The 20,438-nt window shown below is 35.2% G+C and overlaps 1 protein-coding gene across 9 annotated transcripts in view; it reads right to left on the reverse strand.

The window, feature by feature from the left end:
• Positions 1 to 20,438, reverse strand: part of DGKB (diacylglycerol kinase beta) — a 714,841-nt gene that overhangs the window by 550,830 nt on the left and 143,573 nt on the right. For 6 of the 9 annotated variants that reach the window (XM_027574762.2, XM_027574758.2, XM_027574764.2 and 3 more), the window contains exons 3-4: positions 11,082 to 11,158; positions 7,194 to 7,214 (exon numbers count right to left, since the gene is read on the reverse strand). In XM_027574762.2, the coding sequence (XP_027430563.1) occupies positions 7,194 to 7,214; positions 11,082 to 11,158 (98 nt within the window). The remainder of the gene's footprint in view (positions 1 to 7,193; positions 7,215 to 11,081; positions 11,159 to 20,438) is intronic. The other 3 variants (XM_027574763.2, XM_027574760.2, XM_027574759.2) reach the window with 1 other exon arrangement.

The following is a 20,438-nucleotide window of genomic DNA, read 5'->3' on the forward strand; positions in this document are numbered from 1 at the left end:
GGGTGGCTCAGTTGGTTGAGCGACTGCCTTCGGCTCAGGTCATGATCCTGGAGTCCCTGGATCGAGTCCTGCATAGGGCTCCCTGCTCAGCAGGGAGTCTGCTTCTCCCTCTGACCCTCCCCCCATCTCATGTGCTTTCTCTCTCTCTCATTCTCCCTCTCTCAAATAAATAAATAAAATCTTTAAAAAAAAAAACCAGACATTTATGTGAAGAGAACCATCGCTACATTGAGACTCTCCATGTCCACTCGGGGAAATGGTGATGAGAACCACCTTCTATCCTCTAGTTCAGTAGGGAATTTCACAGGAGCCACCTGGAGAGCTTGCTTTCTCTGAGCAGAGGACAGTGGACCAGGATCTGACTCTTGCCTGAAAACTGAGGACAAGGGTGTAGGTACTTTGGGACAAAGTCAAGTAAATGGTACTGTACTGGGCTTGGCCAACACCCTCCTGACTGCAGGGACAGTGACGCATAAATGTTTCCTGGGAAATCAATATGGACCTTATGGAAGAGGCCAGTGGGGTTGTGTTGGGTCCCATCCAGGAGGCCATTTGAAAGGACAAGGAGACTTACAGAGAAGAATCTGGAATAAAGCCACAACTGTCCAGATCAAGAGAGTGCAAGGTCAATGGGCCTCAAAGGAAGCACGTGTAGGGCATTTTTTTTTTCTACCCAGTTCAGTGTAACTGAGATGAAACTAAAAATAGGACAAAAATGAAATTTGGCAGACTGATGTTCTTAATTTTGATCAAACTTCTGGCAGATGAGAATAAAATTAATTCCTTAAACTGCTATTTTGGATAGAAAAAGTATTTGTTCCATGTAATTATATTGGGGTAAGATGGTACAGAATGACCAATTTTATTATAATATTATTTTGAATAAACCTAAAATGGAATATGACATACAGGGATATCACTAGAGAAAGTACATTTTTGTAGATGAGATCATATGCCAATTAAGAACATGTATATGTATGCTTCTGCACCTAATAGAATCTCAAGACAATAAAAAACCAAACCAAAGCCAAAACCAAACCAAAACCAAAACCAAAACAAAAAAACTTCACTTTGTTTATTAATGGTTGCAAAACTCTGCCTACCCCTTATTCTGACATTTTTAGTTAGTTTAATCTTGCTAACTAGATTTCAGACATTTACACTGGTAGCAGTAAAAAGACTTTATTTTCTTCCATATATAAGAAATCACCACCACCACAAAATATAATAAATTCTACTAGTAGAGTGAACCACATAATTAAAAACCATGAATAAAATAAAAATATAAAGAATAGCCTCAGGTAGCAGAAGTACTTCTGAAAAGCAATTTGCTACCACGAATGAAACTGAGGTTCCAAAAAATTCAGATAAGGCCAAAAGCCTGACCATAATATCCAAATGCGTTTTCTTGAGCAGAAACACCTACTCTTGCTACTAGGGTTCCTTAAAACCTATAACCCATAACCCCATGGCCTATCTCGAGAGAAGTAATCCACACTCAGTAGGATTAGTAACCAACTCCGATAGACAATCCTCAAATGTGTGAAGCCTCATGGGACACCTGGAGTTAATTTTATTACACATATATGGAAACTTTGTGTAACAAACATATTCATAGGCATTGTGGTTAGAAGCATGGTTATTTGTATTCACTCTTGCTTCTTAGCCCTAAGCCTTTCGGGGTCAGCATTGTGTTTGCCAACATAACAGCTGACAAGAACACAGTTTTGAAGTTAGACTACTTGAATCTGCACTCAGATCCAACACCTTCTAGCTGTGTCAAGGTGGGCAATTTATTAATCTCTCTGTGCCTTAATTTTTCCATCTATAAGTAAGAATAACAATAACTACCTCTTTAGAAAGGTAGTGGTCTGTTAGAAATTTCAAACAATTTTTGAAGAGTAAGTCTCAAAACCGCATTACCTCAGATGTTTTTATATGCATTTAACAAGTTATTCCATGGTTCAACCTTTTTGGTTATTGTGATTACTTGTTTTAGAAAGCTGGTGAAAAAATATGAACAAAGGACTAGAATTGTTGACAGTTTTTCTCTGGATCGTCTGTTGGGATATGATTATATTTTACAACAGAACTATTTCAAGGCAAGAGTTTCAAATGAGAACAAAGGAAAACAATAACAACAAACCAACAAACAAAAACAAAACAGACTTGAGAATAAAATACTTTTGTGTCATATTCCAATATCTCCGCTTGCCACCTGAGTGATTTGGGGCAAGGAAATGGTCTGCTCTTTTAAAGAAAAAATCTGCCACATCCCAAGTGTGTGCTCTTTATAAAGCAGTACATAGCCTAAATAGAACCTCTTTGAAATTAGCATCTATAATTTAATGATGAAAACCAGAAAAATAAACAACCAAAAAGAAAAAAAATAAATAAATGTATAGCATCCCTGTTAATAAGGAATGCATTACTCCTTGGTCCTTCTTTTTCATTTCTCAGGAAAACTTTCTAAAATTAAATGCTGCAGCTCTGCCTTGCTCAGTAAGCAAAAAGCAGTTTAGTTTTATTCTCTGACAGCTCAGAGCCTTAATTTTTTCCATATAAAATGATATATAAGATCAACCATTCAGGATTGTCATCTAAATGTAATAATAAATCAATATAAAGCACTTAACATGCCCTTGGGCACACAACATGTAAAATAAATGAAATAATAAAATAATAAAAGGAAGTCCTGGTTTGAGGTTTAATGGATTTTTTATTATCTTAATTTTCCTTCCTCTTCATTAGTCCAGAAAACCAGAAAATTCACTGCATCTTCCTGAATCAAGCCTGCAGTTTTTGTGTTTTAGACATTTTGCAACTATTGTTCTGTATCAGGCAACATTGACTAATCACGGCTTTTAGAACATGAGCATTTATAAACAGATATTTTACTTTAAAAATAAAACCTTATTATCAAAATAAGAATGAAGTTTTCTATGGTATCATATCTTAGAAAGTTTTCTAAGATATCATCCTATTAGGTTTTACTGACGATGTAAACTTCTCTTTCAAACTTCTTCACAGTGTTGGTGGGAGCAAAATTCCCCTCCTTTACATTTCGGTTATTACACACAGCTTACAAACTTGTAAAACTCACACTTCTTTACAGCCAAAAATTAGCTATTTCAGAGTTTCCAATTCATAGAGGAATTATTCTTCAACACCTTTTCTGGTTAACCCATCTCCTTCTTTTCTTGTATGGTAAAAGATTTTCAAATCTCTTTTAAAAATTCTATGTTGTCCAGCATATCAGATATTTTTGTAAGTGGATACGTCCTCCACCTATATGTTTTCCTTATTTCATGATTCAGTAGAATATCGCCGAATTTAAGTATCTTGTTTTCTACTGCTGTCGTGGAGCAGCATTAGAATTGGTTTTTGAACACTGTGACCTTTAAATAGAATGAGATCACTTATATGCACATCAGTGGAAACACTAATGAAAAACGATGGGCTGGACTTAAGTGAATGAGTGTTCAAAAATCAAACTGGCTATAAGCTCAGAGACATACACACCACACAATATTTAAAATTTTGAGAACTGCTTTTTCATTTTTTTTTCTTAAGGAGCAGCCACAGACTACTTAGGGAGGTAACATAGAGAATCTGCAAAGATTCAGACTGAGGGAGCTGCTCAGATGTTGCTGCCAAATTGGCACAAATTCAAAACACATTTCTATATGCCTTTCATTATTATATCTGACCATCTGGATTCTTTGTTCTGAAATCCCAGTTAATACTAAAGAAATGACACTAGTATTCATCCAAGTAAATTCAAAGTGAAGGAAAATAAATGTCATCACTCTATCATTAATTTATTCTGGTGGTTTCAGGATGGAGATTTTCTCATATTCAGCAAATGTTTGTGGTACACCCACTTTGTACTAGACTCTGCCCTAGCTCTTGGGGTAAAGATGCTACTGGCACATGCGAAAATCCTTCCACCAGAGGTTTATCTTCTAACAAAGGGAATAAGTAAATAGAAAAATAAATAGGCTAAATGTACAATGTTTGACAGTATTAAGTGTTGTAGGGGGAAAAAAAAGAAGGAAAATGTTTATATATTTTGCGAGGGGGGGTGCCTGTAGTTTCAAATCTGATGATCAGGAAATGAGAATCTGTTCTTTGAATACAGATTTAAAGGAAATGAGGGAGATAGCTTTGCATATTTTTGAGAAAGAACATCTCAGATAGACAAAACAGGTAGTGCAAATGTCCTGAGGTATAAAAATGCTCCTGTTTTAGAGGCATTTCTATAAAAGCTAGTGGGGAGGGGCAGGAGAGCAGAGCAGGAGTGAGGGCAGACTAGAGTAGCAGGAAATACATTTCTGTGTGTTTATTATAGAAGGTTAGGGGAGAACAGCATCAACTGTGACAGATATCACCTAGCCACTTGAAACAGTCAAATACTAAGTTTTCAATTTAGGATACAATACTGCAGATGGCCCATTCTCAAATTCTACATGTTGTCATAGATACAAGATAGTATATTTTTTGGCAATATCAAGATTGGATCCTCAGTGCGGTTACAGGAAACCTGTAAGATGCTATTCAAATTGATGTGTTTAATTATGATAAGACGTAGCTAATTAAGCTCATAAGTAAGTAAATATCTTCTCAAACTGTTTTTACATGGTTCCATTCTAACTGAGGTCACATCTTGAAAAGAAGGTTACTATATATTTCAACAATAATTAGTACATAGTCAATATGAGGTCATTAATACAGAATTAGAGAAGGCGTTTTATTATTCAGTTTGGTGGTCTGTCTTCAAAACTGCTCTGGTTGTAGGTTTGATAAGAAGAGGAAAAGGACTGATTTTGGGTTAGGAGTCAGAGGGCAGAGAAGCAGAAATACCAGGTACCAGGTTACTTCCATTCCTTGCTAACTAACTGGCCCAGCACTTAAGCAGTCGTGGGAGAGGAACAGATACAGCACACACAGTAAGTCTAGTCCCAGGACAGCATTCTGGCTTGTGGCCAGGCTCGGCAGGGGAAACGAATCACATCTCAGGTCCTCCACTCATACCTCATGGTAGAAGAAAATCACTTTAGAGTTGGAAAGACACATCAGAGTTCTTTTTTCTTACTTTATAGTTGAGAAAAGTGAGGCTCAGAAAATAAAGGTGACAGGATTGGTTGGTGGTGTATCTCAGATATTCCCACTTTTACTTTTCATGTGTATTCTAGAACTTTTGTATGAAATCACTAAAGTGTGACCAACAGCCACTGCCTTTAAACATCAATGGAACACCTATATATCAGGCACAGAGCTAATTATTTCATATACACTTTAGAATGTAACCCTTTGAACAACTCAATAAGGCCAATATTCTTTTCACTGGATAGCTGAACAAACTGAGGCTAGTAACTTGTCCAAAACCTGCTAATATGTGGCAGATGTGGGATTTGAACTCAGTTCAGTTGGACTCCTAAAACCACGTTTTCTCTGTTATACTTTCCAGATGCTTTCTTTAATGGGAAAGGTTGAATTTGGTTCTGGGAGGACAATTAAAGCTTACAATAAAATGGTGTTTATATCTTTGCTAATAATTATATCAGTGTAAATATCCTTGTTAAAGACACTTAAAATATTACATTAGGCAGCAGCACTACCAAACGTAGGTTATGAATTCCCAGGTTTCTTATTAAGGGAATGAAGCAACTCAGTTGTCTAAATGTAAAGGTTATACACATTAGCAGAATCTACAGTGCAGAGTACCAAGTACAAAGATAAGGGAAGCCCAGGGAACTATGAAATTAATTCAGCCTTGGGCCAAGGATCATCTACTAACAGGAAATGTAAAGAGAAAATCCTACACTCACAGAACACTGATAGACCAAGAACACCACAGAGCAATAAATACACATGCCCTTCTCCCCCCAACCCCCACTTTGGCTGACCTCAGCTTTCCCTGTTCCTTCTATTCTGCAGCTGAAATTGCATGCCTACTAAACATCTCCATATGGAACAGAGACTGAGCAAGGAAAAGGAAGAAACTCATTCTGCTGACCCCGAGAAAAGGCAGGGCTAATATTGACACCAGTTTTCAGACAGCCTCTAGTAGGAATGCAGGTTGTGCAGAAAGGAGTGTTTGTTGACCAAGGTGTTCAATAAATATCTCTTAATAGCTAAATCCTGCTGCATTGAAGCAGCCATTTTACTCTGAAGAGTTGTCTCCTAAAACCATAAAGCCCACGTAGTCTGTCTTTGGGGGATTTGGTAGGTTTCCACAGAGGTCGGGGTAAGATCAAGGAAGTGTCATCCTCTGAAAGAGACTAGTAAAAGTCCTAACAGTCAATGGGTTGCCACTTCAGCCTTGCCTCATCCTAGGAGACTATAATAGGTAGGAGCTGTATCTAAGCCAATCAAGATCATTCTGGTGTAACCAACTGTACTGTAACATGTTGAGTACGAGATCACAGTGTTTGCTGTCATTGAAGCCATAGGGACACTTGTGAATAAAAAGCTAGTACATACCCATTACTGTCCTGGGGAGACATTATTATGGTTTTAAGTATCTCATGCATTTTGATAAGACATATTCCTAGTATGATAGAAAAATCCATTCAGAGATCCCCAAAATGTGTTGTAATTCTATGCACCCTGCTGAACTATGGACCCAAAACTTGCTTTAGAAACTGGGCTGAAGTTTCTAAACTTGCTTTAGAAACTGGGCTGAGAGTGACTGAAGCAACAGATGGGTTATTCTTTTTCTCAGAAAGGCAAAGATCAATGGCTTTTCAGTTCTAGTTCCCTCACAGATTCTAATAGCACTAGATATGCCTAATCTTCCCCACAAAGAAATCCCTTTCAATTGCATCTACATGCAATTATAAACCTCCTATTGTAAATTAATAAATTAAGACTTTCATTAAATGAATTATTTTACTGGAGTCTGATCATGTTTTGGTGAAATTAGAAAATTAAATTCAAGGGTCTACAAAACTATAGCCCACCCTCTAGACCCTCTTTGATTACATTAAGGTATTAACTTCTCCATTTGAGACTTTGATTTGAACAAGTATCAGTCAGTTATAACTTTATAAGGATTACATATAGCCTTGCATATTACACAAATCTTAATGGTACAGAAGTACAGGTCAGTGATATGGATGAGAAATTCATAGCTCACATCAGAATAAAGAAAGAAAAGACAGATTTTAATAGAAAAGAAAATGTCTTACTTGGTTAAGAATGTCTTGTTTCTGTGAATGCAAGGAAAGAAAGAATACAGGTGTTAATGTAAGATAATTTATACTCATTATCTCATACTGCTGATAACTTAATTAAAAGGTCAATTTTACAGAATGATTTTAAAACATACCCCAGACCCATGGATCTCAGAATGTGGTCCTGAAACAGTATCATTATCATCAACTGTGAAACTGATAGAAATATACATTTTTGAGCCTCACCCTAGAAATACAGAAACTAAGGACAGGGCAGGAGAGCAGGCAGCAATCTGTGTTTTAAGGAGACCCCCAGGTAATTCTGATACAAGCTAAAACTTGAGAATGATTTACTAGATCAATTTGGGAGTGTAATCAGCACACAGTTCTAATAGGAGATAAATATAATGAATAACACATATAAGATAATTAAAACCTTCCAGAGAAGACTATGAAAACACAACAGTATATATGAATCTATATTAGATTATTAATCTTTATTTCCCCCTCCTAATGCTTCCATCTTTGAGAATAACATGCGTGGCCCATTACTATGCCTTTAAAGATAAAGATCTTCCCATACTTATAACACTGCTTAATTTCTTTCCATGTCTTTAGATATCAATGGAACAATTTAGAATTGAATTTGAAATCCAGGGGGGAAATATATATATATATATATATAAAAATTATTATATTATATCAATATATTTCTGTATTAATATTAATATTAAATAATTAATATTATCACATTAACATATATATTTACTTATACTATAATATACTATACATATTTTACATATATAAAATGCAATGCCAAACTGGTTCTTTCTCATATGATCAAATTTAATTACTTTATGAATCATTTATCTCTGAGATTTCCTGACTATATTTTACTGTGAACCATCTCACCAAGACTGGATGGCTACTACAAACTAGTTATAATCATGCTCTTAATATTGTATCATTCATGTAGGATTAGCTGGAGATGAGTAAGAATCTCTTACCTTGCTGGACATGAGTTAGTAATTATATGCACTGGAAAATGCCATACTCATTACATAAGAAATGCCATTCAGTGTATGTGAAATACCTTTCTCTTCCCTTTACTCTCATCTCCCACGCCTTGCCTTTCATTCCATGGCCCAGTCAATGAAGTGAAGAGAAAAGGGCATTATTCTTAAACTGGGATTCCAGACAATTAGGTTTTAATCATGGCTCTTGTCATGAAACTAGCTGGTTAATCTTGGAAAGGTCATTTTACTTTTCCTACAGTGACTTTCTTCATTTAAAAACTTTATAATCTTATAAACTTTATAATCTATAATCTTTATAATCTTCCGTTTGGGAATCTCCAGACCTTCTTAAAGTTTTTATTCTTGGTGAATCTTTAAAGCCATTGTTTAGATTTATATTTTTTGATTCTTTTTTTCAAAGAAAGATTTTTAAATGATCTTTAAGAAATACAAATTAAAAATAAACGACTCATCTGTACAATGCACTTAACATTTCTTCTCCTTTAAAATAGACCACAGGTCACATATTCATTGTATTAAGTTTTTACACAGAGACCTTTTAGAAAGCAGTAATTCAAGTAAATGATAAGAAATACAATGCACCTAAGGTTTAAGGAGGTTTACTTTGTAAGAGGAGATATTTGGCCTGTTCTTTCTTTGTTTCTTTGCAAGTACGTTTATATGGATGATACATGCAATATTTATTTTAGAAAACAAAGGATTATTTATTCTAAAAGTAGTGCATAAAATGACATCAGTTGAGTAGTCACCTCTGCCAACAAATTTAGGATTAACCTGACCAGTCAATAGAGTGTGATAATTTCCCATGTGAATGGACAGTATGAATTCTGTCATACTGTTAGAGTAACCTTTTATAAACTGAAGTCATGTACTGAAGAGAACCTCAAGGCATTAAAGATTTCTTTCTCAACACTGAATATCCCTAATTACTTCCTATCAGCTTTTGTAAAATACATACTAGTGTTTAAGAGTCATATAAGCTTTCATTGCTTTTTGGGGCTTTTTTTTTTCCTCCTAAAGGGAAAAGACCTATCTGTTAAATTAGAGAGTGGTTTCACTCTTAAATTAGAATTAGTGTGGGGTCATGATGAGATCTGACTTTTTTGTTTTTCAACTGTTCATTATTTTAATAATGCATTTCAAGAGCAGATCTGTGCATTTATGGAGAGTTATTACATTATTGAAAAGGCTGACATCATATGTGTGTCTACGAATGAATCTAGTAATTACCTCAATAAATCCAATATACAGTGACTGATAATCCTCATGAAATATATAATATCAGTAAGACCAAGTCTTGAGAGTCTTTTAAATAAGAAATCATTGAAGCAAAAAGGCTACTTTGCAAACAAGATCACATTCCAACTGAATTTATAGCCAGCAGCTATCCTCAGGGAGAAAAAAAAAAACTGGTTTTATCCCTGTAGATAGATTAGAAAACATGCACGTTTTCAAGTATTGGTTTGGAATGTAAATATTAATGACATTTTTGGGTCTTATAGCAATTCCACAGAGTTGTCATCTTTAGCTTTCCCACTCTGCTTTCCTGGTCTTTGAGATTTTCGGTTCTACAAATTTATCTGGCAAATTTTTTTCTTTCACACTGTGGTATCTAGGAAAATTAAATATGAGGGAAATGTAGGCTGGATATCTGCTTTTGTTCCTGATATAGGAAAATGGGAATGGCTTTAAATTGCTTTATTTTCCCCGTTATTTGTAGGCTCTAAATACTAACTTTCCTTGAAAAAGAAAATAAATCTTAGGTTAAAGACTTTTACAAGGTACGTTAATATATCAGAATATAGACAGAATAAGAAAATACAGCATGAAAAGTAGCTATTAGAAATACTGGAAGGAAATTATAAAACAATATGGATGTTTTAAGGTTAGAATTGGAGATTTGGTTTTCACTAATATGTAAATTCTATAAATCCCAAAGAAATATAATATTGAAGGATAACCAAGAACTGTGCTCTTATAAATAACCAAATCAGAATGACAACGATAACAAAAAACAAATCACATTTTAATCAGCAAACAAATCTCTCTAGCTGACTAGATAATCCATCCAAGGGAATGTTTCTTTTGCAAAGGGTCATTTGTTTTAATTCCCATACAACGAAACCATCACTTGGTGAAACTGCAGAAGAACTCACAGCTAAGATGCTCATACATTTAAAACATAACATCTCTCAGCTAACATTAAAAGGAAGGTTATTTAACAAATAATTAGGAAATGATGGACACTCATTCAAGCCAAGGGTTCAAAAGCCATCAACAAGACAAGAAGTTTTTATACGGAAGGAATTTCAGGGACTTGTTGGCTCACTGGTTGTAGGTTAAAAAAGATAGGGGGAAGAAGTTCCTCATTTTTTATCTAAGCTGGCTTTTTAAAATTACAGACCAGTTATATGCATCACAGAATCTTCCCGTAGTCAGGGGAATAATTCTCTAAAAGGAGTAACCCTCCTGCCCCCCCCCACCAGTGTTCATTTGGGGTTAAAATTTGTAGGTCACAGAGTGAGCAGCAGACAACTTGGTCTTCCCTTCCATCCATCCTGTTTCCTGATCATACCTGACCAAGCAATCTCAGAATTACAATATATTTAACGTCTAGGAAAAGAACCGACGGTTATATTACAGATGACCTATACTCTTTCAAGCACACAATACAGAAATATTATTTTCATTAGCAAATGGTTTTTGAATGAAAAAGGTAGTACACTATTTTAGGTGTTTTCCAGAATAGCATTTCACTATGAATTTCATTTTGTTTATGGTATATGTATTTCCAAGGACTTCTCATTAAGAAATCCCTCCTCCAAGTGTATATATGAAACCAATATAAAGAAAAAAAAAGTTTTACCCCTTCAGGATTATACTTTGCAAGCACACCGTTACCATGGAATTCTTCAAGAACATCCTTTAATTTCTTTGTAGAATCTATAAAGAAATAGAGAACACACAAACTGTTTATATATGCCTACTGTGGTAAAATAACCCAATTCGGAAACAAGGACCTATTAAAATATAATCACCAAAGATATTAAATTTTAAAATGCACATGTAAAATGTTATCATTTTTGAAAGGCTATTTGATTGAAAAAAGCAATCACACAAAAAAAGAAAGGAAAAGAAAAAAGTATGTTTTGTCCAAGTGTATTGCCTATGTATTAGAAAATACCATTAGGCAAGGCCATTTACCTATGTATCATACCTATGTATCAATTAAGAGCAAATATATAAATAGGTAGTATCTTCTCCCGTTGTTTTGATAACATAACATCTAAATGAATGAACTAAGCTTTGTTTAAAAAGAAAACATAGGCATCCCTTGTTGAACTACACAACTAATGCAGTGCATTTTTCATATTTTACTCCATTAACTAATAATAACCCTATGGACAAATAAGAACAGTAAAATGTATAGCTAAGCCTCAATGGTGAACCCAGTCAGAGGCAAGGTACAGATTTTAGTGTTCTGCAGATATTTTTAGAATTTTCTAAATATACACAAAAAACTAAAGTTTATCTTAATTCAATTAAGAAACAAAGTTTAGGGGGAAACAAAAAGAAACAAGGTTTAGGAAGCATCTCTACTTGCTATACGGGATGCTGCCCAATTCATGAAGTGCTTAAGAAAGCCATTTAAGTCTCCAAATCCCCCCCCAAAAAAAGTTTAGATATATTACCAAAAGATTTTTAAATTGCTCTTTCAATTTTGAAATATTTTTAGGACATTTATCATATCAAGACTGTGACAAAAGAATTCTTAGTTAATATGGGAAATAATGTCATGAAAGAACATAAATAGTATTAGAAAAATATATGTAAATAGAATACAAATATATGCATTCAATCTACTAAAACAATACTCTCATAGTTAACAAAATATAATTTGATTAGGCAATCTCAGACTTACAACATATTTAAGTTAGAGAAAAATAACTCATAAATATTGATGAGTCATCTAAATATTCAATCAAGTTTGAATAACAGTGATAAAACAAGACTGAAACTGGGAAATAAGCAGAAGATTCTTAGCTTTCCATTAGGCAACGGGGCATGGATATTATTTCCTAGCATATGAATATAATCCTCCCTGCCTTTCCCCAATATTTCCCAGCTCCAAAAATACTAATTTACAAATCAGTTAGGAAATTAACTCGTAGATGTCCCTCCAATGCATCATGCCTATATTTTATAAATTATACTTTCATTTGGAGTATACAATTTTGTTTATGTTGCAAATTCTGCAGTTTTTGTTAGGTGTGACTGTTTTTATTGCATTAAAATTCACATAACATAGATTCATTAATTTAACCATTTTAAAGTATACGATTCAGTGGGTTTTTTTAGTATATGCACATTGCTGTCCAAATATCCCCACTAAATAATTCCAGAGTATTTCCATCACCCCAAAAAGAACTCCCATATTCTGGGCATTCCATACAACTGGAATCATATAATTTCTTGTCTTTGTTCGGCTTCTTTCACTTCAAGGCCCATAGGTGTTATAGCATGTATTAGTACTTCATTCCCTTTTGTAGCAAAAATATATTTCATTTTATGGATATACCACTTTTGTTTATCCACTCATTAGCTCATGTACATTTGAGTTATTTCCATGTTTTGGTTATTATGAATAATACTGCTATGAACATTCAAGTATACATAATTTTGTGCAAATATATGTTTTGATGCTCGTGGGTAAACCCTTAAGTGGAGAACTGCTAAATCATATGAAAACCTACATTTAACATTTTGAGGCACTGTCAAACAGTTTTTCACAGGGCTATATACTATTTCACGTTCCTTCCAGCAATGTATGTGAATTCCAATTTCTCTACATCTTTGCCACTCTTGTTATTTTCTAGTTTTTCTTTTATTATGGCCATCTTAATGGACATGAAATGCTTTCTATTTGTATTTCATTAGGTATTTGCTAATGACTAATGCTACTGAACATTTTTTCAAATGCTTATTGGCCATTTCTGTATCTTCTTTGAAGAGATGTCTATTCAAGTCTTTTGGCTAGTTTTTAATTTGGTTGTTTCTCTTTTTGCTGTTGAGATTGTTTGGGGTGTGTGGTATGCTATAGCATGTTTGAAGCCTGTACAGTGTCCTATACATTTCTTTTTCAGTATATATTTTGCTAGCACTTTCCATACTATCTATGATCAGAGTTAATTTGTTATGCCTTGTCTCCTGCTGGATTGTAGGCTGCTCTGGGGAAGAAAACATACATTTTCACTTTTGCATAGCACTCAAATTTATTAAAAAGATGGATAAAAAATCATAATAAATATTGTGATTCAAATGATCAGAGCTATTCCTAAATTACAACAAATTAGAGTAATTGCTTTGACATTTACCTTGGCAGAAATGTAAAGTACTTTAGAGACCAGTTCCTATATTAAAGAGAGATATGAAGCTGATTTTTTATTCCTGAATCCTTCTTTGTCGATGATTAAGGCATTATTCTAACTTAGCAGAACACCTTTTACTTCTTCACGTTTATAGATGCAGACCCTTCTGTAGATACCTATATAGACATACACATATCTAGATGCACAAACTCTAGAATAACATATCCCAAAGACTATGTTTATTTTAACCATATCTGAGCCCCATGATAAAATGGAAGGAGGAGAAGAAAATTCGCTTTCTTATACCTAGGCCTTCCATAGAATGTTAGAGACACTGCCTAAAGATAGGCTTTTCATTTCAGGATTCCATAGGAGTAAAAAAACACATTCAGTAATCACTTATAAATGTTCCAGAGAAGGCAACAGTCCTTAAAATTATTCATGTCATTTTTTAGTGCTTTCTTGGTCAGTTTATATTAGCATATTCTTAGTTGGGAGGCTATGAGGAATAAATTAATAAATTAAGACCAAAATATCTGTGTCTCAATGATATCTTGGTCTGGGACAATTTAAGAAGCATTAATTCACATTTAGATGGATCACTATTAACCCAATTTACTCCTTTTTCAATTCTCAATCCCATTTTTAATATCCTGATATCTAAAGTTTATTCATGATCCCATCCCCACTTCATAATCTAGTTTAGAAACTGGAACATTATCTTATTCTTCTATTCCTGTCCCAACAACCTCTCTTGGGCCCAATCTCTCAAAGGCTGAGGACTTGACTTACCCAACCAATCTTCTATAGGTTACGATTTTGGTATGAGACACCAAAGGATTCCAATACCTGCCTGGGGCCCCTAACCTTTAACCAGAATTCCCTTATGTGAACAATCTACATATCTGTACGGATTCCCAAAATGCACTAGATGGTGAAGTTCCTGCTGTTGTGTTCTCCCTACCCTCAAAGGAGAATAGTCATTTACTTATTTTATAATTCAGCTGCTTTTCCGGATTTGTTTCTATCACCTATTACCAAAACATTCCTATCTGTTTGATTTTGTCAGCTCTGGATCATGTCTGTCCAAGTAGCACTGGGGTAGTGAAGAGGAGAAAGGATGCATGACGGAATCTAACCTACCCTCTAGTAAAAGAGAGATACCAAGGAGTGACACCTGGATGAATAGATAGTAGCTGAGTGAAAGATAGAATCTCAATCATATTTCAGTGAATATTGGAGCTTTAAGTACGAGAGCACAGTGACAGATTCTGGGCTGAGCAATGCTGAGAAAGCCAGGCAGGTAGCTGTGAACTGGGAGGTCAATTCACAGGTAATATATATCTGTAATGAAACAAAGGTCTGGCATCAAAGAAGAATGGCAACTGAAGTGCTGGGCAGCGAGGTTCAAACAGCTGGCTTAATCCTCAGACAAGGGATCAGGACAGATGCTTAGTACAAAATATTGGGTCTTCTAGAAAGCAAAGGAGTGTCATGACATGAAATACCTGATTCCAGAGGCACTGATGCTTCAAAGCTTGGCTAATAGGTCAGGAGACTTGGAGAAGAACACCAGATACAAATTACTGCCCAAGGCTAGCATATCCGTCTTACCAGAAAGTAATTTAATATTAATAGCCACAGAGACATGGAATTATTTAAGGTTCTCAGCTCTATCACCAACAGAATCACCTAAGAACTAAGGGGTACTGAACCTAACAAAGAGGAATCATTTTGTTCAGCAAATACCTTTTTCATATGCAAAGACAGAAGAAATGCATATGGGGACTGATAGAGTAGATTTCTTATTTATGGCTTGTCTTTCTAACACCTGTTCAAGGGTATGAGTCATTCTAGAGGCCCCCTAAAGTGCTCACATTCTATGAATCTTCTCATGTTTGGCTGAGTCACATACTATATAACGCCATGAAAGTTAAACTAGCTACATTTTAGGAATGTACGGTTAGGAATGTTTTGAATTTTTACATGATTATTAAGGAAAATTTAATTCCTTTTACTAATTCTGAAATACAAATAAATCCATAAGAACATTCAGCAACATTTAGAAAACAGAAGAATCAAGCTCATGGGTCCTAAAAATATGTTGCAAAAAAAAAGGAAACACTTTTGGCTTACTTCACATCTCCCTAGGAGTCTGCTACATCTTGAAAGAACTTCCTTTGTGATTTCACAGACTTTTGTCTCTTTATTCTAAAAAACTCAGCACACACTTGTCATATTAATTACAAAGGTCTCATGGAGTAATGGAAAGATTTAAAGCCAGAGAGTTTTAGATTTGAGTCCTGGCTCCAGAATTTTTGGCTGAATATCCCTGGGTGTATTTTTTGATGTCTCTGTGGCTCAGTTTTCCAATATGTAAAATAGGAATAATGAAACGGACCTTGCAGTACTGTGTCTAGCAACGTATCTGGTGCCCAATAAGTTCCTGTTCCTTCGTTCCACCCTAAACATGACTTCAAACATATCATCCCTCTTCAACAGTTTCCTGTTATCTTTAAATTGAAGCACAAACTCCTCCTTTTGGCATGATAGGTGTGTCAAAATACCTACCTACCATTAATTATTTTCAATGACTCCCTTATTTACAGTTCTATATCCATCGTCACGTAATCCATGATTTTAGAGCCCCTCCTTTACTTGTGATGTTCTCTTTGTCCAGAATTCTCCTCCATGTCAAATGAAGTTCAAAAATAATGCATGCCATAGTTTACCTGCCACCTTGTTCATGAAACCTCTCAGGACTTCCTTCTAACTTTCCATGGAACTCCCTACAATAACGCTTTTAGAATCTACACCTGTTTTATGCATTGAGTACGATTAACACTCTTAACTGAAGTTTGCACAGCTAGATTCTTTTAGCGGTTGCAACGTCTAGTATCTTATTTTTTTTAAATGTTGTACCTCATTATTTCATTTAAAACTCACAATTACCATATGGATTTTTTCAAACTCCTCCATTAAACACATGAAGAAATCAACATTAAAGCAATCATTACTTATTCAAAACCACACAAGTAGTGATCCAAGCTTTTGTATATGACCCAAATCTGTTTTCTTTACTTTGTAAAAAACAAAAACAAAAACAAAACAAATGGAAGTTACCATTAGAGCCACGGCATTTACTTTGGAGTCCATGATTTCTGTTAATTTAGCTCAGGAAATTGTATTACCTATTTTTCTAGTACATGGAAACATTCTATTTCTTTTTTTGCCAACTTAAATTAACAGATGAAAAGTATCTTGTATATATATATATATATATATATATATATATATATGAAATATAAGAAAAAGTAAAACAAAAAGGTCATATGGATATTTTAAAGTGTTTTATAGCATTTTATTTCATTTATTTTTTAAAGATTTTTTATTTATTCATTTGAGAGAGAGAGAATGAGAGAGATGAGATGGGGGAGGGTCAGAGGGAGAAGCAGACTCCCTGCTGAGCAGGGAGCCAAATGAGGGACTCGATCCTGGGACTCCAGGATCATGACCTGAGCCAAAGGCAGTCGCTTAACCCAACTGAGCCACCCAGGCACCCTCACAGCATTTTGTTTTTGTTTAGAATTGTGTTTCTTTTGATAATGGAATTAGAATATATATACAATTCTTTTTGAAAACTTTAAAATATATGCAACTTTTACATGATATATGTATTTCATATAGTTATTATTTAAAAAGTCATCTTAAAGAATAAATATTAAAATTGCTTGTGCTGCATTATAAAGGGAAAGTATATAGAAAAGACAAAACTATTTGAAAAAAAATCCTAAAAATGGGGGCACCTGGGTGGCTCAGTCGTTAAGTGTCTGCCTTTGGCTCAGGTCATGATCCCAGGGTCCTGGGATCGAGCCCCACATCGGGCTCCTGGCTCGGGGGGAAGCCTGCTTCTCCCTCTCCCACTCCCCCTGCTTGTGTTCCCTCTCTTGCTGTGTTTCTCTCTGTCAAATAAATAAAATCTTAAAAAAAAAAATGTTCTGCAAATAACACAATCTCATTATGCCTCACAAGAAAATATTTTTTTCGTTTGTTCCAAGGTAAATATTCTTTAGATCAAGACCAATAGTTTTAACATCCAAACAGTAGTCTTAGCTCCTGTGAAAAGACGATCATATTCCACCATTAACACCAAGACTATCCAACTTATAAAGTGTATTTGTCATTTTTATAAATAACAAATAACCTCCTGTAGATTAATCTAGTCCTTTATTTGCCAAAATAGCACCATGGGTCCCTGTTTCAGGGAGGACAGTGGGTTTCCAGGAAAAATGCAGCTCTGCCAATGTGAGAGAGGCTGCCAATGCCTGTAATCTCAACATGGAACTATGGAAGAGTCATCTTTTGGTCCTCCCAACTCAGTGCTTCAAAAGTTTTCTTCAAAATCTAAGCTTCCCGAAATAAGTTAATCAGAGAAAGATAATTATCATATGATCTCACTGATAATGTGGAATTTGAGAAACAAGGCAGAGGATCATAGGGGAAGGGAGGGAAAAATGAAACAAGACGAAACCAGAGAGGGAGACAAACCATAAGATACTCTTAATCTCAGGAAACAAACTGAGGGTGGCTGGAGTGGTGGGGGGTGGGAAGGATGGGGTGGCTGGGTGATGGACATTGGGGAGCGTATGCGCTATGGTGAGCGCTCTGAACTGTATAAGACTGTTGAATCACAGACCTGTACCTCTGAAACAAATAATACATTACATGTTAATTTAAAAAAAAATATGTAGGGCACCTGGGTGGCTCAGTTGGTTAAGCGACTGCCTTCGGCTCAGGTCATGATCCTGGAGTCCCGGGATCGAGTTCCATATCAGGCTCCCTGCTCAGCGGGGAGTCTGCTTCTCCCTCTGACCCTCTCTCCTCTTGTGCTCTCTGTCTCTCATTCTCTCTCTCTCAAATAAATAAATAAAATCTTTAAAAAAAATAAAGATAAAAAAATATGTACAGTTAAAAAAAATCTAAGCTTCCCAACACAGTTTCTTCCCCTTATCACAGAGGATATTTGTGGCCTAGAAATCTCTTTCTGCACTCAACCAAAAGCATCTTTGCAGTGGCTGCTTTCACCCTGTAGTAAGTAAGGTTTGTAGCTTCAACTGTTTAAAGAGAAAACTTTCTAGTTTAAATACCGAGCTAGCATTAACATGCACATAACATAATATTCAGTACAAAGTTAAATGTGACAAAGTTTCCCTTAGCTATTTAGTATTTCAAATTAGCAAAAGAGCTTTATCTTGGTCTAAGTGAATATGTGTCCAACCCAGTGGTACTCAAACTGGGATCCAGTTTAGGATCATCCAGGTAGCTTTTAAGATACTGATGGGCTCAAAATACACTGAGGATGACTGAATCCACTAGAGAGGACCCCACCAGACATGGGGATTTTTTTTTTTTTAAGATTTTACTTATTAACAGAGAGAGAGCACAAGTGGAGGGAGGGGCAGAGGGAGAGACAGAATCTCAAGCTGACTCTACCCTGAGACAGAGCCCCACCAAGGTCTCAATTTCATGACCCTGAGATCATGACCTGAGCCAAAATCAAGACACTTAACCAACTGAGCCACCCAGGAACCCCAAGACATGGGGATATTTCAAAAGCTCCTCACAGGGCGCCTGGGTGGCTCAGCCATTAAGCGTCTGCCTTCAGCTCAGGTCATGATCCCAGGGTCCTGGGATCAAGCCCCGCATTGGGCTCCCTGCTCAGCAGGAAGCCTGCTTCTCCCTCTCCCACTCCCCCTGCTTGTGTTCCCTCTCTCGCTGTGTCTCACTCTGTCCAATAAATAAATAAAATCTTTTATAAATAAATAAATAAATAAATAAATAAATAAATAACTCCTCACATGATTCTTATATGCAGCTAAGGTTAAATTAACCACGACTCTTATCCTTAAAGAGAAGCTTTAAGAAACTGAGAACTAATTAGCAGAATTTTTGCTGCTATATTTTCCAAAATGGGTCCCTGTTTCAGTGAGAACATTGGGTTTCCAGGAAAAAATTAAAGCTCTTACAACACAGAGAGGCTGCCAATGCCTTTAATCTGAATGAATATATATTTCATCTGGTTGTAAAGATTATATACCATCTTTAATAAGTATATATTTGGGCTGGCTTTTGCTCAGGGGGCTTCTATTGGGGGAAAAAAAAAACCTTATTAAAGCATTTTATTTAAATAATGATTTAGCCTCATTTTGAGGTCAAAATAGCCAAAAATAGTATGTTAGAAATCGAGAAGATCCAGAAATTGATATTGCTATTAATGTAATCCCCCAGGTGATATAAAAAGTGTTCTATTTAAATTGTAGTCAGCAGCAGTAAATAAACACCTACAGTGCTATAAAATAAAATATTTGGAGAACTAGTCAGTCAAACACATTCATATCTACTTGTGTGAAATAGTCATATCTACTTGTATTTGTGTACAAAAGCTTGAAAAAATATGGAACTATTGTTAAAAATAAGTTATACGCCTGGATTTTTAAAAACATCCCAAGAATATTCTAAAGATACAGCTACATTAGGAAGAGTTTTTTTAAAAAGCTATTAAGCTGTTCTGAGTACAAGTTCCCTCTCTACATGTTTCTGCTAAGCTCTTGGGGTCATTATTAACTTGAAAAGATGGTGGCCATAATATCTTAGGGAAAACTGTTATACACACTGCAGTAACTGTTTCTATTTATCTGGAAAGACAACTATTTAATTTCAGAATTATTGTTAATGTGAGACTATGAAGAAAATTCCCTTTCTCTTTTTGATATTCATTATTTGCTGATAATACTCTTAAATAACCAATGCTTAAAAACGTTTTTCTGCATTTGCTATTATTTTTTCCCTTATTC

This window comes from Zalophus californianus, chromosome 12, assembly GCF_009762305.2.
Source record: "Zalophus californianus isolate mZalCal1 chromosome 12, mZalCal1.pri.v2, whole genome shotgun sequence".
In the NCBI taxonomy this organism is placed as follows: Eukaryota; Metazoa; Chordata; class Mammalia; order Carnivora; family Otariidae; genus Zalophus; species Zalophus californianus.